Consider the following 20,917-nt stretch of genomic DNA (forward strand, 5'->3'; position numbering starts at 1 on the left):
ACCAAAGGCTTATATTTGAGAATCTGTAGCAAGTCCTTTTCATAACTTCATGTGCAGCTGTTAGGTGTTCTGTTTACAAAAATAGGTAGATATTTCTGATGGTTTATATAATGTAGGTTGAGATTTTGAGAGTTGGGAATTGTAATGTGGATGTGGAGAGATTACAGGAGAAGATCTAGCCTCACTTCTGTTTTGCTTCTGGTTATGCTTAGATGTGTCAGAGTGGTGTTTGTGTTGTGCTGTTGGTTGGAATTGTATGCTCAGGCTGAGGAGTGTAAAAAGTGATTCAATGAAAGCAAAAGGAACTTAAATTTTTCAGAGTGAACAGTAAAATACTGAAACTGTTCTGAATAGGTTTAACTTAACGTCTGCTGTTTGAATAGGTACCAGACATGGCGGGCTACCCTCACATCCGTTACATTTCATCGGGATTGGATGGAACATCATTCAGAGGCCCTTTCAGGGGCAATTTTGAGGTTTGTAATAGAATAAAACTAGATACATGTCAAAATGTGTCATGAGGGAATATGGGGAGGGTGTATGATAGAGCTAGTTCTATACCTAGATAGAAAAGAATCATAAAGAGAATAGCCATTACTTACAGAATGCCCTTAGCATTGTGGAGTGGGACAAAAGCATATTGAAAAGTTGGTCAGGAAAAGGTGCCCTGGACAACAGGTTAGGTGGCAATGACCTGACAGTACATCCTGCTCTGCCCACCAGCCATCAGTAGGACTGAGTAGTCCCAGGACATTCTGGGAGAAGGCAGGGCTGCCTCTGAGTAACTGCCAGGATCCTCCAAGTGAGGCTGAAACTTGGCCACACTTACAGTGCTGTCCTGTTGTATAGTGCAGGAATTGAAATGGAGTGAAGGAAAACCAGGAGAACATAAAAGGTATCAGATGCAGAGAGTTAATGACCTAGTCCACTGAAAACCTCTACAGTGACATCTCATGGTTCTAATAAACTCATTGCTGGAGAAAAATACATCAGTCATTGTATTTCACCTTAAGCAACTTTTTTTTTCCTCTTCAAAGCCTTAATGACTGTTAGAAAGCAAATATTTACATAGCATGTTTTAATTGCCTTTTCCTCATTAGACATAGATGTATGTGTGAACATACTAATAGCCATTCCTAGCTGACAAATACTCTCATTTTTTTGTCATAAAATAGTATTTCCCTAGAACTTAAAATACCAGACTCTGTTGTGTGGGTTTTTCTACAGAAGCCCATCACTTTTCCCACACAACATACTCTTTTTGGCTTTGCCTGTATTTAATTAAGTCGGGAAATAAGAGTTTGTCATTCTAAAAATGAAAATGGGTTAGAATAAAATTAATACTTCCTCAACGTAGTTGAAAGAATAGTTTTTCAACTGTTTATTCCTTCGTGATTTTTAGGAGCTGATTCACTTGGAGGAACGACTAGGCAATGTTAATCGTGGAGCAACACAGGGAACTATAGAAAGATGCACATATCCACATAAATACAAAAAGGTGAGGATTTCTCAAACTGTGGCCTGTCTGTAATATTTCTTTGGACTTGTAATAATGTGAACGGTTAGTTTAAGTCTGCAGAAGTGTCAGCTTCAAAGAGGGCATGTTTTCTGTATCTTGAAATTTCAAGGATTATAAACAAAGCTTACAGTGCCACTTGTTTCACAAGGAAAATTTAAAATGAGTTCCTTAGATAAAGAGCTACTGTGATGTGATAAACAGGAGAGGTTTGATATTACTAACTTGTCCAGTAGTTATGAGTAGCCTTGAGAGTAGTGAAATAACTGCTGGTAATAGCAAATAACAGACTTCAGTGATAGCTCACAAACTAAAGTTTTGTTTGCAGTAAACACTTGGCAGTGCTTACCTGCTTGGTACATATCAATTTAACCTTTACTTTGAACACATGGGGAAGACTGGAACACCAGGAGGTTTTGAACTGGGGTACAGAGTTTTGACAACTGAGGTTGTCTGTCAGTTGGAATTCAGCCTATGATAAGATACAGTCCTATCCACATGACACTGTTCTTTCATACTTGATAAATAGTGACAAGACACTAGGTTGAAAGAATTTTTGTTTGCCTCTACATTAATGAAATTAAGATATTTAAACATAGACAAAAGTCAAAGGACTGGTTGCACAACTGGTTCCAGTAGACTTTTGTAATTAACAATAGTTAAATCTGAAATGTCCTGGGTTTTGCTCCAAGTGCTGGTTCATTTTGATTCAAGTACATTTTAATAAGTATTACAAAATGTTTTCAAAGAAATATGTGTTGAATATGTATCAAAAACAGATTTTACTCAGTTTGTCAATAATGTCATCTCTACTAACAAGGTAACAACTGATTGGTTCTCACAGAGGAAACTGCACTGCAAACAAGATGGGGAGGAAGGAACAGAAGAAGACACAGAGGAAAAGTGCACCATCTGTTTGTCTATATTGGAGGAAGGTGAAGATGTCAGGTAAATAACACTGAATATCCAATTATAATGTTGATATTCTGGCTTGGGCACCATGCTTGAATCTGGTGCCCTGCTTTGCAGTACTGCTTAGGTTAACAGTTGCAGTTAACTGCTTTCAATGAACTAATACAGTCAAACAAGTTGCAGCTGGAAATGCACATTGTTCAGTCTGTACTGTCATTAGGTAGAGTGTGGGTTATTCTATCAATCTTCCATAGTTTGACTGTCTGTATTATAACATAGCCCAATCTGATGCCCTGAATTAATCAGGACTGTCAGTGTTTCTGGAGTAATGCTACTTCAACTCCAGCAGGTTTAAATCAGTCTAATACAGCAGAAGCCAGTTGGTGCTTGACTTCATTGCCCATTTCTTTTGGAACTAGAAAATGCATGTGCAACTGGAAAGGCTATGAAACCTGTGGGCAAACAGAAAGAACAGACCTTAGCAGCAAAGCCCACACTGTGTTTTTTCCAATGAGTTTGTTGATATGGAAATGCTTTATTAACACGAATGTTTTTGTTCTGATGACAGGCGCCTTCCATGTATGCACCTTTTCCACCAAGTATGTGTAGATCAGTGGTTGATTACTAACAAGAAGTGCCCCATTTGCAGAGTGGACATTGAGGCTCAGCTGCCTAGTGAAAGTTGACACTGCTTTCCAGAACTCTTGTCCTCCCTCTCACTCCCTCTCATCCTTCCTGGTACTGCAGTCAACCAAAGATGGCATGACTTACCTGCGCAGATTTGGAAGCATTGAACCCAGAGTGCTGGCTCTGCTATATGGTACAACTAATGCTAGACCTACAGTTTATGTAGAAGACAGTTGAGTTTCAGTGTATTTATAAATTTGTTTTGTTTTACATTTTTTTCTTTAAATTCATTACTGTATTTTTGCATGGTTCCTTGTATTGCATTTGTTTGCACATATTATGGGCTTTGTGACCCCAAACTTGCAGGCGAGATTAGCTGCTTTAGTAAGTAGAATTGTGTGGTCTCTTTTTTGGTTTGTTTTATGTAGTATCAAGCTTGGAAAGTATGATTTCACTCATTACTAACCTTGAATTCCTTAATTTAATCGATCATATATATTTCAGTTTAAATGTATAAAGATCATCTAGAAAAGGATAATATTATGTATTGAGACATTCCTTAATTAGGAAAAAATGGCTGCTGTATATTTACAAGATCAGTTATGAGTCAAATGACATCCGTAATACTGGGAACAGAATATTAATTATATTCAGTTTGACTGATACATATAGCATACTCATCACCAGAGTTTTTTGTCTGATCAGATTTTTGTGTTTGTTTTAAAAATTTCAGCACAATGCAGATATATTTGAATGTCAATATTAAACATTTAGACTGCTGTTCAGATTGTATTTATCATTTTCTTCTATGTCTAGAAATTTGAAACCCTAACTTAAATATATGCTGCTGTGAAACAGCTCTTAGTGAACACTAAATGTTGATTTCAGTTAGCTGGATTGTAGATACTTGCAGACTGAAAGAATTATTAGGGACATGGAAAAAGAGCTTAGAATCTGTTTGGTCTTCTGCTAACTTAAGTTGAAGTATCTGCGCACATTGAGGGTTGGTTTTATTTGGGATTTTTTTTTGCTATGTTTTTTTGTTTATTTGTTTGGGTTTTGTTGGTTTGTGTTTTTTTTAAATATAAAACCATTCAATAAGGACTTAAAGCTGCAGGGTTTTTGTTTGGGTTTATATACGTGAATTCATAGAATTTCTAAGGATTCCAGGCTTGTCTTGGGATTTTTATTAGATTTAAAGTTAATAAAGTTAGCTAAATCCACTTGTCTCTTGTTTTTATTTTTCATTTAGTAAGTTGAAAGCCTGTAAATTCCTGTAGAAACTGAGACACAAATTATGTGGTTCCCTAGTTTTTGCCTTGATCATAGATTCCCTCTTTATAAATTACCAACAGTCCATCACTGATTGAAATATTTTCTATAGTTAAGATTTGCTGCATAATATAGTATATAGAATTAAGTTATAATGTACTAACATTTTGCCTTTGAAGGAGGTTTTAGTCCATATCAGGATTCAAGCTGCTGATCAGCATTCTCTCACGTCTGATAGATTATAGTTTATTTAAATGTGCTCAACATTGCAAAGCGCAAATGTGCAAAGACATTGAGACAGCATTACTGTCACTTTGGAAAAGATGTTCCTTGGGGATCATATCTGAACATGCCAATTAGCTTGCATTAAGCCACCTGCTTTGTAAGTGGATTGAATAATAAATACCTTCAGTTTCTTGTCTTTGTCTTTCATGAGCAGATTACGTGTAAAACGGTTTACAGTAAACCTAGAAAATAAACTCTTATGTTTACATTAAAAAATCCATTTATGAATATTACCTTATCGAATTTGATGCCTGTTTCTGTATGGTTAAAGCTGCTTCCCTTTTATTTGATTTTTTTTTTTACCTGTTAGTAGTAGCATTTGCGAGTACAGTGTCTATTGCTGGCAACAAACTTCACACCTCTGGCACTGAGGCTTTAAACAGAGTGAAATTTTATTCCAGCATGTGTGATAAATGGACCTTTTCAAGCTGAATTGCATTGCTGAAACTGAACTTAAAACCACTTTGCGCTTGTATGATGGGGGATATGGGAGAGAGGCAACAGGCTGGACTGCTTCAAAACCTGGCTTGGGTTTATGCTGAAGCTTCTTGAACATTCTGGCTGTAGGAAACTGAAAGTGACTGCAAAGTTGAAGCTTCATTAATCTGTTCACTGCTAAGAATGAATAAAAGTAACTGGAAGGACTGAACAGACACTTTGTGTTTTCCAGTGACTGTTGAAAAGAAGTTAATTGACCACTAATGCTTGAAGACTGATGATACTCATTTCTAAAAGTTTCCAAGAAGGTACTTGAGAGATATGGGAAAAAACTCCAGGGCCTCTGAAGTAACTGAGAGCCTGGGTATGTGATAGAATCTATTTTGGCTTCCTTACAGGACAGAGAAGCACAGGTTTGGGGAGATTTTTTTTTTTTTTAATTTTAAGGAAATATTTTATGGGTCTAATTTGAGTGCCTGGTACTAGAGGTATTTTAGTGATCCATGAATTGATTTGTTATATAATAGCTACTGATACTGTCTTGCTTTTAAATGTATGCATAACGTTGTAATGTGATGCTGAACACTTAGGTATTTGTCAGGAATCACAGTGTTCTGATCTTAATGCTATTGCAGGGGCTAAAAAGCTGCAGCTTACTTCTGTTCCAGAAGGTTGTGACTTAACCATACTTTAAGGGAAGGAAAAGGAATGGGCTTTTCATTTTGAAAATTTCCACCACTTACTGTGCTTTATATGCTTAGATGCATTGCCTTAAGTTTTCTGCAGCATCTTTAAAGATAAGATTCTCGACAGTATGCATCAAATTACTTTTCATATAAAATTCCATTGTCAAAAGAAATCCTTTTGTATGCAATAAATAAAATGTTAGACTGGTATCATTCAAAATCTGTTTCCTTTGCAATTTTTTTCCCCTTCCCTTGTCTTGCTCTTTAAGTCTTGATCTATAAACATTTTTGTTTGCATGTATTACTGCAGGTACTGCCTAAGAAAGAGCTCTTAGAGAAGGATCGGCATTTAGCTGAGTTAACTCCATTTAGCAGGGTAATTATCTGGAACCTTGAATTCGGTGCTAATTTTAAGAGACTGGAGAAGAACTGCAAGTAAACTTTTCTGTCGGTTTAGACAATTGCGGTAGTGTCGGAGTTCCCAGCCTCGGGGCTCGTTGTTCAGCCTGCCGGGCTGCGCGGCGTTCGGCGGGCGCGGAGCCGCAGCCGCTCGCGCAGCTCGGCCCCGCCCTGCGGGAGCCGCTGCGCCCCCCGCCACCGGAAGCGGCTGCAGCCGTTTCCTGCTGGGGCGGGGCCTGAGCAGACGGACCAATCGAACGGGTGCATCGTACGAAGTTGTCCAATAGTAGAGCAGGATAGGGTTTAAAGGGGGCCGCGGCAGCGTGCGGCCGCGGCTGTCGGTTTGGCTGGAGAGCGGAGCGGGTCAGTGCGGAGCGGCGGCAGCGGCCCCCTTGTGTCCGTGCCCATGGCGCTGCCGGTGACGCGCCGTGCCCCTGTGAGTACCGCCACGGGTGGCGGGCGGGCCGGGGGGGCGATAGAAGAGCAGCCGGGGCGGGGAGTGGAGGGGGATCGGGCGAGAGAGGGCCCGCCGGGGGCGAGGGGCCCGCCGGTGTTTGCCCTCAGGCGGCGCGGGGGCCGCGGGCGGGCCGGGCGGGGGTTGGGGGGCGGCTCTCGGCTCTCAGGCCGGCCGGGCCCCCCGTACTTGGGCGGGTGGGGCGGCAGCCGGGCCGAGCTGTGGCCCAGCCGTGGGAGGAGGGGGCCCCGTTCTGTGCAGCGCGGGCGCTGCTCCCGCCCCGGCCTGGCCTTGGCCGCCCGCGCCTCCCCCGCGGAACAGCGGGGAACGTGGGAGTGGGAAAAACAAAACTGCCTCAGGGGGAGGGGTACGCAGGGACTACTGGAGCCTCTCTTCTGTGGTGGTTGTCTAATGGTTGAAAGTGAACTCAACGAAAAAACTGAAGCCTGGTGGTTTAATTGGTGTGCGTAACAAAGAATATTAGTTTGTGTGCGTGTAGCATAGCTCTTTAATTAACATGGTATGTATGTAACAAGGAATTTGCTTTATGCATCCTCTGGGGGGCGCTGCTGGAGTTACCAAGTGTAAGTGCGATGGCGTTAAACAGCAGGTGAGCGCTCTGACCGTAAAAAGCTAAAGCATGAGGTAGGGTGCATTGCCTACTTTTACAACGCCCTTCAGAGGTACAGTGCTCTGAACCTAAAGACTTCTTCCTCTGAATAGATGTGACTGGCTAGGGAGTAAAAGCTAGCTGAGTAATGCATAGTAGGTAAGTCTATAAGGGTGTCAGACATTGGAAGTTATTGGTCTCTGGATCTTAAACTTTTGCAATTTTATCATTTTAGATCACTAGAGGGATGGAGAATGCTGTGTCCGACCTTAGAAGCAAAGCGAAAACTCATGTGACTGGCAAAAGGGCTGCTTTAGAAGAAATAGGAAATAAAGTTACAACAAGAGGAACACACATATCTAAGGTAAAGGAACATTTGAAATCTCTATACAGGGAGAAGTTGGATTGCTGCTCTGTACTAATAATAAGTGTTTTCACTACAGAAAACAGAATGCCCCAAAGCATCCATAAAGCCTGTGAAAGGACCTAGCAAGATGACAAATGGAATTGTACTGCCTAAAGCTCCAGCTGCTGTAAATCAAGCAAACAAAGAAACTGGTGTTCCAAAGGTAGGAACTGATGATACTGTTCTGATTTTTAATTTCTTTTGCAACTTTGAGCTCTACCTTCACAATAATTTATCTGTGGCTGTATCTCATTCCTCTGCTGAAAAAGCAAAGCCCCTGTACTGAGGTTTTGTTTTAATGCGTGTTGTATTTAAAGCATAATGCATAATGTTCAAGTGGCAGAATGAGCTGCTGGAGGACTGGATGAAGTTTCTGCTTTAGCTGGCCATTACTGGACGATCTTGGGGTTCTGTGTTTGTGGTATGTCAGTGAAAGCTTGCTGCGCTGGAGCCCAAGCTTCCATCTGAAGAAGTTGCATTAGTGACAGGAGAAACATGGACACAGTGAAACTTAAAACGGTAGATCCATGTTAACAGATATGATCTGTTCCTTAGGTTCTGTCTCCTGTGCCTATGGATGTATCAATGCAAGAGGAGGATTTGTGCCAAGCCTTCTCTGATGTGTTGCTCAACAACGTAGAAGACATCGACGCAGAGGACTGGGAGAACCCCCAGCTGTGTAGTGACTACGTCAAAGACATCTACCTGTACCTGAGGGAGCTCGAGGTAGGGTGCCCCAGGGCTGCCCTGGTGCCTCGGGGGGGTTGCCTGGCTGCTCACCCCGCTCTCCCCACAGCTGCAGCAGTCTGTCCGCCCGCACTACCTGGACGGGAGGACGATCAACGGGCGCATGCGTGCGATCCTGGTGGACTGGCTCGTCCAGGTGCACTCGAGGTTCCGCCTTCTGCAGGAGACACTCTACATGTGTGTGGCCATCATAGATCGCTTCTTGCAGGTGAGAGCTCCTTCAGGTCGTGCTCAGTAATTACTCAGTTGCTGTGTTTGTAAAGGAGTTCAGGATTTACCTTTTCTTTAGAAATTTAACGATCGACAAAATCTGCTCTGTGTGTGAGAGCTGTTACAGTGAGGCTGCTGCCTTCTTTGAGCCTGTTACAATACAGACACCTTTGACTAGAGTGAAAACCTCATTTATAGGAATGAACATTGTCATGCTGGTATTCTAAACTGATAAATAGGAATCTGATTATCTAGAATTTATAACTTCAGGGCCTGCATTTTTAATGTCTGTGTTGCAGAGTCATCCAGTACCTCGCAAGAAGCTTCAGCTGGTGGGCGTAACAGCGCTGCTTGTAGCTTCAAAATATGAAGAGATATTGTCTCCTGATGTAGCAGACTTTGTTTACATTACTGACAATGCCTACACCAGTAATGAAATTAGAGAAATGGAAATAATTATTCTTAAAGAATTAAACTTTGACCTGGGGCGACCTCTTCCAATTCACTTCTTAAGAAGAGCATCAAAAGCTGGAGAGGTGGGTACTTGTCCTCAATGTCTAGCACTTCCCTGTATTGCTCAAGCCTGTAAGGATTGCTTCTGGTGTTTTTATCATGTGACCTTACCTCCTCCAGCTTAAATGCTGGATGAAGAAATGCTCAGCTCTGAAACTCCACCGTGTGGTGTAACACGACAATGTCACTGTGGCAGCCAGCAGTATTTGACATTTCTACTTACTGATGCCCGTGTTCAGCCTTAGTGGCAGTAATTTTACTGTTAAACTAAGAAGCCTTGCTTTTAATCTTTTTAATCCTGGTGATCAGGGTACTGATCAGTAAAACACTAGCAGTGTTGTAACTTCTTTGTAACTTCTGGTTGTAAAAATTGTGTTATTTAGGAATCAAAAGATAAGCTTTCTCTGTGACACAGCCGTTTCTTTCTCCACCTCAGTAATTACATTCAAGTGACTTGTCTACACTTGAGGTGGGCTTCAGTTGCCTCAGCAGACCACTGGGTAACTCAGTCAAGTTTCTCCTGAAGTAATTTTACACCTCCCCTCCTGTAGTTTGCATTACAGAGGGAGCATTAGTGTCCCTAGTTGGGCACAGCAGTACCTGATACTGCAGACTTCAGTTAAAATCTATCACTTGACTTTGTGTCTAAATTCCAGATGGCTGATTGATTTTTGAGAGGAATGTCTGTTAGAAAGGATGGTCCCTAAACTTGCAGTAAAGATTTTGCTATTTTTTATTCTTGAACACAATAATGAGTGATAATGCTAAAGTGAAGTGAAACTGTGGATTAACAAGCTCTCAATCTGCTAGGCTGATGCTAAGCAACACACTCTAGCAAAGTACCTGATGGAGCTGACACTGATAGACTATGACATGGTTCACCACCGGCCCTCAGAGATCGCAGCTGCTGCACTGTGCCTGTCTCAGAAGATTCTGGGGCATAACAAATGGGTGAGCATTTTAATCAAACTGGTTGTTCTTCACTCAGTGGAATCCAGCCAATAAAAAAGTACTTTAAAAATTGTGTTTAGTTGGTGACAGTGCTGGTGCTGGAATGATGGTTGGACAGCCTGATGCATAGTGGCAGGTAGAAAAAGGAATGTACCAGTAAAAGCTCACAATCCTTTCCTGTGTGAATACTGGGGTAAGAAGGATTTTTCTCATGAAAGCACTGAGTTATTGAAGGCTACACTGTAAGTAAAAGTAGATTTTCCTAATTCTTGCAGTACGTGTAGCATAATGAAGTTGTGGACCATGAGTAGTGAGTTGTAATTCAGCTGGTAGTTGCTTTTTTATCCTCTGTTCAGTCTAAAAGCATGGTCTTTGAAATTGATGTGTCCGGACTTCTGCACATCAGGTTACTCTGGATCTGTCATTTAAACTGACAGCTACACTTCCCAGCACTTCAGGCTTAGCAGTGAAGCTCGGGGTGTTTGCTGCCTGAAGTGATTGTGCCTCTAGCAGCAATTCCCCCTTCACAAATCTCAAGTTTGTTCTCATTCTGCTGCAGGGTACAAAGCAGCAGTACTACACTGGCTATGCAGAAGACAGTCTTGTGATGACCATGAAACATATGGCCAAGAATGTAGTCAAAATAAATGAGAAGTTAACAAAATACAATGTAAGTATAACTACTGAAGTTTATTTTAATAAATAAATAATTTATTTAATGTTTTAAAAAAGGAGCTACAATATGTAGCAAAGCTAAGGTAAATACTTATGTTATCTTAAAGCATAAGCTGTTCTGACAAGCCTATAAGAGGCTGTTGCATTAATGTCAACAGCAAAACCTTTTAGATGAATTGTGCTCTCGTTACTTTGCTAACTGGTTCAGTGCCAGCCTTGTTTGTTTGCTTGTTTTTCAAGCAGGCAGGTAAACTGACCCAAAATTACCTGCCTGAGCATCATTGGTGTATGCATGAAACTTCTGTATCTCTGTTCTCTACTCTGCAGGCTATCAAGAACAAGTATGCCAGCAGCAAACTACTGACCATCAGCACCATCCCTCAGCTGAACAGTGAGATCATCAAGGATCTGGCTGCATCACTGCTGTGAAGCCCTGGGCAGGCAGGGCCTGATGGGGTGTGCACTTTGTCCACTGCTTTTGTACATAGCATTCCAGCTCCCACAGACAGTTCCGACTCACACAGAAGGTGACATTTTAAATTTGCTTTGTAATACAGCTTTCTATCTAAAAATAAAACTCCTTTCTTTTAAATATTGAGTGTGACTCTTTAAGGTACAACCTACGTATCTGCAATCTAATGTCCAAGTGGGACATTTGACTAAATAGGTGATTGTTACAAGTTGCTAAAGTTAAATGGGCTTGATTATTCTCTGTGGTTGTTTCCAGAGAGAATCTCCAAGCTTTATATATTGCATTATATTTATTAACTTAATTTCACTCTTAAGATAGAGGAGGCAGACAGGTTTTTTTTGTTGTACCTTAAAGAACACTAAATATGTACTTTATTTCAGTGCCTTGTTTCAAGAAAGTATACTGGAATTTATTTCTTTTTTTTGTAGTTAGCCATCTCCATGTTTGGGGAAAGATGTAGGCTATCTTTAACCTTGTAAATCTTTGTGTTTCTCTGTGTGCTTAACACAGGGAGCTAAGGTAGAAAAACTGGAAGTTGTCTGTAATGCTAACTGTGCAGGGAATACAGATGTGGAACTGTGGCCGTGAAACCTTTTGAAAGCAGCTCAGCTCTTGAAACCATCTCCACTTCCTGAAAAGGACCCCCTTAGGTTTTTCATTACCTGTTTGCTTGCCCACATCTTTTCCCCCCCTGCTTCTCCAATAAATCTCTGTACCTGGGATTATAGAGTCAAACACAGCACAAGGCAGTTCTTGTCACTTCCTTGACACTTTGCATGCTTTTGTCTGTGGTTTTAATCTGTCGGTATCTGTATGCTCAGGGAATACAAGCATGTAAGTAATGCAACTTTTCTGCCCCAATACCTCATCATGTATGTCTCTTTCTTAAATTAATCTTGTATAAGTAATGTTAAAATAATCCCCAGATTTTTGATAGTCCCCAGGTTGTACTGAACTCCCTTCCATGCCTAGCTATTCTGTGATTGCTCAGCATCTCTTCATGAGTGTGCCTGGCTCTGATGTAGAAGGCAAGATCCCGATGCTACAGAACTGCCCTACACCTCTCAGTGCTCCCTGTGGGCAAGATGTTGAATATGCTGCGTTTTCTCTCCTCAAGCAGGTGGTTCTTCTCTCCCCTGGCATAAGTAAGCCTAGCACTTGCTGCAAACCATCTTCTGAAAAATGTGCCTCATTCTTTGTGTGGATATTATTCCTCCCTTGGAGTGAGGTCCTCATTTCTGGCTCCCAGAAACAGCTGCTATAGAAGATGGAGTTTGTGTACCTAAGTTAGGCAGTGGTTTAGGAGGGAGGGATTTAAGATTTTTAGCTGTATCTTAAAGCTTTTGCAACTTTCAATACCGGCATAAGCAGGACTTTTAACTGCTCTTAACATGAGAGCATGAAATGCATGGCACTTCAGCTGGGCATAGGGAAAATAATTTGGTTTGAAGAAAGGGATTCTTTCTTTAGAAGTCAGTGCAGTAAAATCCTGAAGCCATTGTTGTCAAGGGATCTCTTTGTATATGTGAGAACAAACTTCTCAGAGAACAAACCTTGTTGATCATCCTGTGTTTTATTTTATGGAGGTTCAAAAGGCAAAGCAGGAATTCTCAGAACTGCAGGGCAAGCAACAGCCACTCTGGGGGAGGCAGTCAGACTTGGGCAGTAACACCTGTGCTTGTGCTATTTAAAAGGAGAAGGAGTAGTGCATATCTGTAAGTACCTGGCATAAAAATTCTAGCAGTACTACCTCGTAAGAACAGTGGACTACTGCATTATACATTTATACATGTTTCTATCATAACCAGTTTTTATATACAGTATATAACTATTTCTATAAATGTACAGCTCTGCATAAAGACACTTTCTATAACAGGTAGAGTATTAAACATAAATCCAACATGGGCCAGCCATATTATAATATAAATCTTGAAGAAGGCAACATTGTTTAGCATACAGTACTCTGTGGTTTTCTGTTTTGAAGTCTTACAGTGCCTGTTGGAGTCCCTAAACACACCTGCAAACACAATCCAGTTCCATTACATCTCTGTACAGAATTACTTAAATAGACCATCACAGTAGTTTTTCAGATGGCAATATCCCAAATGAGCCTAAATCTTTTTGACATGTAGCAGCATACTTATTAACATGTTCCCCAGAATGATCTGCATTAGAGGAAATGTGCATTCAACATTATCTTCAGTAGATAATTAAAAAGGTTACTGATACTGAGCTGAAGGCACTTAATAAATACACCCCTTTTGAAGTTCCTGGTTCCAGACTGTAAATCACCTGTTTCAGGAAAATGGTAGTTTGAGCATTCTTCACTTAGCAGGTGTTTAAACCAGGTTTTAAATATAATAAATAATTGGTCAGTTCATTGCTGTATGGTGCTGAGACAAAAATCAAAGTCTGTACTGTGGGAAACTCTTCCTGCTCATACACAATTTACTGGTGAAAACAGTGCCGAGAAGGCAGACCTTGGAAGAACAGTGTCCTGAAGGCAGGGGAAAACATCTTCAACCACTGGTACCTCCACGCCAATTTTTCTCTGACAGTCTTTTAAATCTTGGTGACGTAATTGTTGGGAAACAGACCTTGTTTCCCTCGTAGTCTTCCCGTCCACCAGCCAGAAGGATCTGTAACAAGGACAGCAAGGTGAGGAGTGAGGCTCTGGAAGCGTTTCTGTGTACTTGGTGTAACCTTGCAAAGCTGCGCCTGCTCAGTGAGAGCCTTTCTGGGAAGGAATGAGGGGACAGGATTTTTGGAGTGTGCTCATCTTTTGGCCAAGTCATTTTGCCTTGAGGAGGGTGCTTTGGAGACCCACAGTTGGAACTGGTTAATTACATTTTGGTTCTTGTGCTACAGCTGTGACTTAGGCTAATTTTCCTCTAGAGCCAGTGGCAGAATGACAGCATGTCTCACTAAGTGTACAGCTCTGCAGTACCCAGTGACAGGTCCTTGGTCTGTCCCTGACATCCACTTGAGTGAAGGGGTTGGACTGGGGTGGAGGCTTCTCTGCCCCCTGAGCCATTATGGAAATCTGCAAGCCCATCAAGAGAAGATGAAATGGGGCAGCTCAGCAAGTCCTGCCCTAACTCCTTGTGCCAATGGAGCACAGCCCTGTGCTGCAGTGGAGCCCGGTCCGGCCGTACCTTCCTTGATGATGTCGATGACGTCGTTGGCGTTGAAGCTGAGCTCGTCCGTGTCCTGCGCGTCGTAGGCGTAGAGCGCCCGGCACTGCGGCACCTGCGGCTTGGGCTTGGGCTGCGGCTTGGGCCTTCCCCCGGCCGGCGGCGGGCGGCTCGAGCTCTGCCTGCGGGCCCTGCGGACACCAAGGGCTTTGGGGCCTGCGCCTCGAACCGCAGCGCTAGCAAACCCCTCCCAGTGAATTCATTTCACAGAATGGCACAGAAAAAGGGAACACAGATTTTCTTGAATGTCACAACAATTTAAAATAGCAGTGTGAGACTTCCCTGTGAAAGGGACAGAGTTGCCATTTCTTTCCCATGGAAATGGACGAGTAAGTACTTCCCAACGGCAGCTGAAATGCTTAGAAGACATTTAGTGCCCAGGCTGAAATGGAAGCAAATGTGTACATGCGGTTCATGCATATCTCGGTATCTACACAGCTTAGGCTGTGTCTCTCCCCTTGCCCCAGTGTTACCAGTGATTCAGTTTTCAGTACCAAAAACAAGAGTTCTAGCTCACAGGCTTGCTACTTTACCATTCTTGTGACTAAGCTGTAACAGAGACTCGCATCTCTTTTAAGTTCCCTCAGATTCCAGGGCCATCTATGGACTTGTTCTGTTATAGCCAACTCTGAAGCAGCAGGGGAGATGCTGCACAAACTGTCACAGCTGTGAGCACTCCAAAGATTAGGAAGGGAAAAGAGGGAAGAAATGCGTTTTGCCAGCTCATCAGCTAATAAAGGCTGGAAGAGAGAACAGGTATTAGACTCAGTATGTCAGTTTAAAATTACTAATATATGTGCTGGATGACTACAAATGGAATGATGTGGAGGAGAATGAACGTGTCATGTAATGCCATGATAATGTAACACGGCTTCTGCAGGACAGGGTTACAGTTACGTGAAGTCCTAGGCTTAATTTTGTCAATAAACCTCTTAACTTCGTAGTGAACTGCACCAGAAAATAAGATTAGAAGTATGGATTATAACAGCGTTTCATTTCTCAATGTATGTATGAGGGAAGAGATTTTTCTCCTGTTCTTCAGCATCTACTTACAGCCTTTGTTCAGGATAGAAAACACTGTGAAACCTAGACCTATGTACAGAAATGAAGGAATTCGGCACAAGTAATGGAAAACAGCTCTTGTGCAGCTGTGGTAGAACTACAGTATCTTAAATGAGGTGTTTTGCTGCTGGGGGGAGCCTGCTGATTTTAATCTTGGTCTTGTACTGGATTGTTAATATCACTGTATCCTTCTTGGCAGCTTTGCTAAAAATAACCCAAGTCTACTCCTTAAAAATTGTATCTACTTACATATTGCTATGGTTTTGAAATACTAAAGTGACACCTCTTCTAGCTCACAGCTTCCTTTTGCAAAGGAACAGGCACAGAAATGTGTCTGAAATCCACTGCTGAATAGAGTCATGTTGTTTCTTTTCAGTGTATTAATAAAGGAGCTTATAATGCTCAAGAAGACAGCCTTGGCACTTTCCTAAGAGTACTTAGGTTTGGTACTGCTGCAGAACAGCTGGCATGTTTGGGTTTGGTTTTATCCTATGGCTTATGTGTTTTTGTTGTTACATGAACTGTAGTCTCAAGACCAAGTAAAGTCTAATATTAGTAAAAGAGTTTAGGAAGAAGCTGACATGACAAGAACATTTCACCACTAACAGCCTTGGAAGTTATTACAAGATGGACATGTGCCTGTTAGCATGTGCTGATGAGTTGGAAAGTGATAAAATAAGTAGCAGTGGCTACTTCTTTCTGATTGCTTTCTGATTTGAAGATTAATCTTAACCAGAAAAATGCTCTAAATATGCCTGAAATATCTTATGGCTGACACTTGGCACAGTGGGGTAAAATGACTGCATTTAGTACAACTGCAAAGACCTCTGTACATGCCTAACCCTGCTTGAGGGCTTCCTGTTTAGGAACTGGAAAGCTCCTCCTTGGGAACCCCCCTTGGGTGCACTTCCAATGCTCAACATCTATTAATTGTGCACATTTATGTTACTATTTGATAACTGTCCTTTTTTTCCTAGAACTGCTGAATAGGCAGCAGTCTTTGACAATTAAGTGACACTTAAGATTCCCACTACAGTAAAGCTCCACTAATATTCTACAAGTGAGTGGAGTAAGGGCTGAGTTAAAGTAGAACTGTGGAGTCACTGAAAAACCTTAACATTTTTTAAGGCCTTCAACATTCACATTTAAGATATTAAACCAGAACTGCTTCACCTTTATTCCTAGGGGTCTGGGATGGAGTATGTGTTGGAATCTGATGGAATGGATGATAACCTTTGAGTACAACCTGGTGATTGATGCACAGAGTGTATCAGTCATGAACAGTTTGAGTGTGTAAAAATATTTGCAAAAAGGACATCTTTTTATCAGATTTAATGTAAAATCTTACCCAGCTGCTCCTTGGTCAGGTACTTTCAAGAAATCCAAGCTTTGTGGTTGCTGTGAAATCTTGCCTGATCCTCCTGACATTTGCCGTGGTAAAGCTGGTCGTGTCATGTTTGTGTACAGGTTCTTCTGATTGGCCCACTGATTTCCTGGGATCTGGGGATGGGCTGCAGCCTGGGGGGGATTTATTACTCCATTCTGCTGCTGACCTAGAAGTAAATAAAGAGTGAGTGCCTGCAGTCCAAACTCCAGCTAACTAAAGGTAACCTTTGATGGCTCAGACTCAGCTATCAGAGAGCCCCACCTATCATGGAACCCAAACACAAAATCACGTTGAAATGCTGATTTATACCCAGTTTGTGGTCTGCTGACAATCTCTCTTGGGTTGCCATCTTCATGGACTTATGCTCAGGTGTAAGCCTTGTGCCCTGGGTGTTCCATGCAAGCACAAGGGTGAGCTCTCAGCTGAGTTCCAGTTCAGCTAACACGGTACCACCAACTCCTCTCTAAAACACTGCACAGTATTTTATCCAGATGAGGGTTAATCCAAAGCTACCCATAATAATCATAATTATTATATCCATAGCTAATCCATATCCAGATTTCTTTTCCTTCTGAAGTTCAAACTCCAGTCTACCACATACTCAAGGGATTTGACTGTTTTTAAAAGTTGCTATAAATATTTGTCTATTTTAACAAGCATGCAGATGGGGGGTGCTTCGGCTTTTTTGTTGTTTTGTTTTTAAAAAATGCCTTGATGCTATTTTCGTAGTTGAAAAGGAGTTTAAATTTTCTAGGAATGACATGGGTATATGCCTTTAAATACATAATTATGCCTCTAACTTAAATTTAAAGCAAACCCACCCATGTCTGAGTTACTTGCAGTACCAGGGCCTAAACAGCCCAAGTCTGGATGCTTTACATTCCTAAAACTCCTATGGACAAAACAGGAGCTATGCTTCTATTAAAAATCAGTTTCCTCACTTACAGGGGTGAGCCTCTTCTCTGCCGTTGTGATTATGCCTGCTAAACATTAGCAGAAAGAACAGTTGTGCAAAGAGGAGAATTCATAATCACAGCACCTTTACAGGGAAACCCTACTGCCTGTAACAGCTGCTCTTTGCTTCTGATGTTCTCTGGGTAATGTGGCAGAACCTGGGGGTCAGAAACTCCTGCATAAATCCCACTGTGCAATCCAAGCCAGGATGGCACACACATAATGGTGATCTTAATAAACGTTTGGGTTACTCTGAACCTGTACAGAACACTGTTCAGCTACTGCCCCACTGATTTCAAAACAAGATGTGAAAATAGCAGAACCCAGATAATTGCTTGGGACTTTCAAGGAGGAATTTGCCCAAATCATGACATGGCTTTAAACTCCTTGAAAGTCTGAGCATTTAACTGGAACTCTTTTGTAACACCTGTCTGCAATTTTGTTTTTCCAGCTATGGGTGGCTATTTTCCAAGAGAGTTAAACATTCAAAAAACAACCAAAGCCATGTTACTGTAACCTACAGAGAGGTTTGCAGGAAAGCCTTCTACTCACCTTTTAAATGTGACAGCCCAATGCCTGAGGGTCATCACAGCACTTAACTTCAGCAGTAAGAATTCTCCTAGCTATAAAACTGCTGAAACAGTTTTGGAAAATATAAACCAGACTGTCCTTGCTTTAAATGATGCTGCACAAATACTCACTATCTCTGTTTGCTGACAGGTCAGCTCTTACAGTAATTTCCCACTTCACTACTGATCTGGCAGATCACACAGTTGCTAGTTTGACTCATACAACTGGGAGGATTTGGAATTGTCTATTTAATTTGGTCACACCCCTAACTTCCACCATTAGCATTGTGCTTCTCAAAAAACAGCAGCTGACTGAAAGAGGACTCTTTGTTAAAAAGAAAGTACTCCGGGAGTGTAAGTAAGAAAAAAAAACAACTCTTGGGAAATGTTGGGTCAATGGAATATTGTTCTCCCCTGTGAGTTCACAAGCAAAATTCATCATATCTGCCCAGGGCAGAAGTGGAACACCCTAATGACATCAGTCCCCTGCAGAAAGAGCCACGCTGTTCACGGGCACAGCTCTGTCCTGTGTCCCTGCACTCGGGCACACAGGAGCTGTAACATGTCTGACAGGACCATGAGACACAAACTGCGTTCTGTGCTGTGCTGGCCCTGAAAGCAGTTTCACTGCAAAGCATTCTCCACGGCCTAATAAGCACAGAGCTTGTACCCTTCACAGTGGAGAAGGCTACAAGGGCAGGTTTAGATTCAGTGGCTTATACCAAGTGTCTGAACAAGTCACCATCCACACCAAGCAGCACAGCTCTGGGAGAATATCCAGCAAGACACTTCATAAAATGCCTACAAATATATGCTTTCCAGGCAGGGTCTTTAAAGAGAAATTTAAACTGTTACCATAATTTTTTTAATGGGTAAAAATTGCCAGATGACAGGAGAAAACCAAGACCCTTTACCTGGAATTCTGTTTAGCCCAAGCTAAGAGGACTTACCTGGAGGAGGTGGTGCAGCTCTCATAGGGTAAGTCTGATTTTGAGACCTACTGGAATATCCTCTGCCTTGGCTAAGGTTCCGTCTAGTAGGACCTAGAAGAAACCAGCAACATTTTGTTACCCCTTCACAATAACATTATTTAGGTAACATTATTCTGGCTGGCTGCCAGACCCCCTCTTCAGGGATCAGAAAGAGCTGATCTTCAGGAATAAGGAATCTGACTCTGCAGGGTTGGCCAGGCTGTGATAAAGCATTATGTGCAAAAAGGGTAACTTTGGGATAGTCTCCCTTTAGTGATCCATCTCACCCTCAAGATATAAAGCAAAGCCTTCTTGCAAATACAGTAAACAAGGTCCAGAACACTGACAGCTGTAGAGCAGAAAGGAACTCTGCTGTAATCCTTAGGATCTTTGTGTGTTACAGAGAAATTAATACAGAACATGATGAGGCTAGAGTCAAGCATGGATAGAAAAAGTCAACCATTCTCTGATTTTATAAACCCCTAATTTCTAGAGGAAATTCAGACTTACGGGAATTCTTTGGTAGCCCTGGTCCAATGCTGATCTGCAGCACTTTATTACTTGGTTTGAGAATGGCTACATCTCCTTGGCCTTGCATAAACTGCACCTGTCGAGAGCCAGCACTGCTCCAGGGCCCCCAGCTTTCCTTCTTCAGCTTCACTTCAAGTCTGACAGAAGCATGTGAACACACAAATGAAAAAAAATAGAACTGCTACATCAAATCAAGGCAGTATTGCTTGGCAGCAGGTAACTCAGAAATATAAAATTAAAAGCTTAGACTGAGAATCTGCATTCCATGAATGACTCAGCTGACATAACCACCTAATTAAATCTTTCTTCCATGCTTTTTAAAAAAATGTTCTTTTAAACTGATGTTTTAACTTCCTGGTACAGCTTCTCAAAGGAAGTTTAAGATGCCCTGGAGAGTGAATTTTGAACAAAAATGTGCAAAGGTCCAAGGAGGAGATGTGCGATTCCTGAGGCAGCAGTGCCTCTGCGCTGCCCCCGCTGTTTGTGAGCATTCCCTGCACACAGCCAGGCACAGCCCCACCGCAGCTGTGCCTGGCTCTGCCCTGCACTGCCCGGGGCAGGCTGTGCTGCAAGGGAACAGCTCTGCAGACACCCCTCAGCCCCTTCCCTCTGCAGTCTTTCCCATAACACACACTCACACACACACACACTCTCTTTCCCAGCATTTCCACACCATCCATCTGCTCTGAACTGTACTCAGGTAGGGTTTTGGGCAGGACCCCAGAAATGCAATACATGACACTTACTCCTGGTACTGGCGTTGCATTCTCAGTGTACAGGAGTGTATGCTACAGTTATGTTCCTCACTTCAGTGCTCCTTCTACACCCTTTCCAAACAAAATTAGTGATCTCTGTTGCTTTTTGTAATTCCTCCACCTTTTTGAAGGCAAGAAAATAAACACACAAATCCAAGGCCTGCTGTTGCTGATCTCCTTAATGGGTGGAAGTATTAACAAAAGCACATGTTTGCTGGGACTGCTTCCAGGATGTTCTCAGAGCCAAAGTGCACATCTGGCAAGCTCTACGTTTTCACACTTGTTTCTAAAAAATGTTCCTAATATAATTTACTTAACTGA

The 20,917-nt window shown here is 42.0% G+C and overlaps 3 protein-coding genes across 15 annotated transcripts in view; 2 read left to right on the top strand and 1 right to left on the bottom strand.

Moving 5' to 3' along the window:
* Window positions 1–7,563, top strand: part of RNF111 (ring finger protein 111) — a 46,521-nt gene extending 38,958 nt beyond the window's left edge. For 4 of the 10 annotated variants that reach the window (XM_041469362.1, XM_041469354.1, XM_041469357.1 and 1 more), the window contains 4 exons: window positions 384–476; window positions 1,403–1,498; window positions 2,337–2,464; window positions 2,997–5,950. In XM_041469362.1, the coding sequence (XP_041325296.1) occupies window positions 384–476; window positions 1,403–1,498; window positions 2,337–2,464; window positions 2,997–3,114 (435 nt within the window). In that variant the 3' untranslated portion in view covers window positions 3,115–5,950. Of the gene's footprint in view, window positions 1–383; window positions 477–1,402; window positions 1,499–2,336; window positions 2,465–2,996; window positions 5,951–7,434 lie in introns of those variants that run through there. The other 6 variants (XM_041469358.1, XM_041469359.1, XR_005955302.1 and 3 more) reach the window with 5 other exon arrangements.
* On the top strand, window positions 6,102–11,293 carry CCNB2 (cyclin B2). The gene is made up of 9 exons (XM_041469364.1): window positions 6,102–6,571; window positions 7,435–7,563; window positions 7,643–7,768; window positions 8,161–8,331; window positions 8,402–8,560; window positions 8,862–9,098; window positions 9,886–10,026; window positions 10,586–10,696; window positions 11,029–11,293. The coding sequence occupies exons 1-9, from the start codon at window positions 6,542–6,544 to the stop codon at window positions 11,128–11,130; spliced, it is 1,206 nt and encodes a 401-aa protein (XP_041325298.1). The 5' UTR covers window positions 6,102–6,541; the 3' UTR covers window positions 11,131–11,293.
* Window positions 11,294–12,487: 1,194 nt separating this feature from the next.
* Window positions 12,488–20,917, bottom strand: part of MYO1E (myosin IE) — a 76,312-nt gene continuing 67,882 nt past the window's right edge. For 2 of the 4 annotated variants that reach the window (XM_041469347.1, XM_041469346.1), the window contains exons 24-28: window positions 19,821–19,978; window positions 19,290–19,382; window positions 16,778–16,982; window positions 14,329–14,498; window positions 12,491–13,812 (exon numbers count right to left, since the gene is read on the bottom strand). In XM_041469347.1, the coding sequence (XP_041325281.1) occupies window positions 13,736–13,812; window positions 14,329–14,498; window positions 16,778–16,982; window positions 19,290–19,382; window positions 19,821–19,978 (703 nt within the window). In that variant the 3' untranslated portion in view covers window positions 12,491–13,735. Of the gene's footprint in view, window positions 13,813–14,328; window positions 14,499–16,777; window positions 16,983–19,289; window positions 19,383–19,820; window positions 19,979–20,014; window positions 20,718–20,917 lie in introns of those variants that run through there. The other 2 variants (XM_041469349.1, XM_041469348.1) reach the window with 2 other exon arrangements.

Source organism: Pyrgilauda ruficollis, unplaced genomic scaffold, assembly GCF_017590135.1.
Source record: "Pyrgilauda ruficollis isolate IOZ18807 unplaced genomic scaffold, ASM1759013v1 scaffold23, whole genome shotgun sequence".
Classification (NCBI taxonomy): Eukaryota; Metazoa; Chordata; class Aves; order Passeriformes; family Passeridae; genus Pyrgilauda; species Pyrgilauda ruficollis.

Coding starts and splice junctions, on each gene's coding strand:
- CCNB2 (XM_041469364.1), top strand. CDS start 6,542: ATGGCGCTGCCGGTGACGCGCCGTGCCCCT. Junction 7,769..8,160: donor AAGAAACTGGTGTTCCAAAG/GTAGGAACTGAT, acceptor TCTGTTCCTTAG/GTTCTGTCTCCTGTGCCTAT. Junction 8,332..8,401: donor TGTACCTGAGGGAGCTCGAG/GTAGGGTGCCCC, acceptor CTCTCCCCACAG/CTGCAGCAGTCTGTCCGCCC.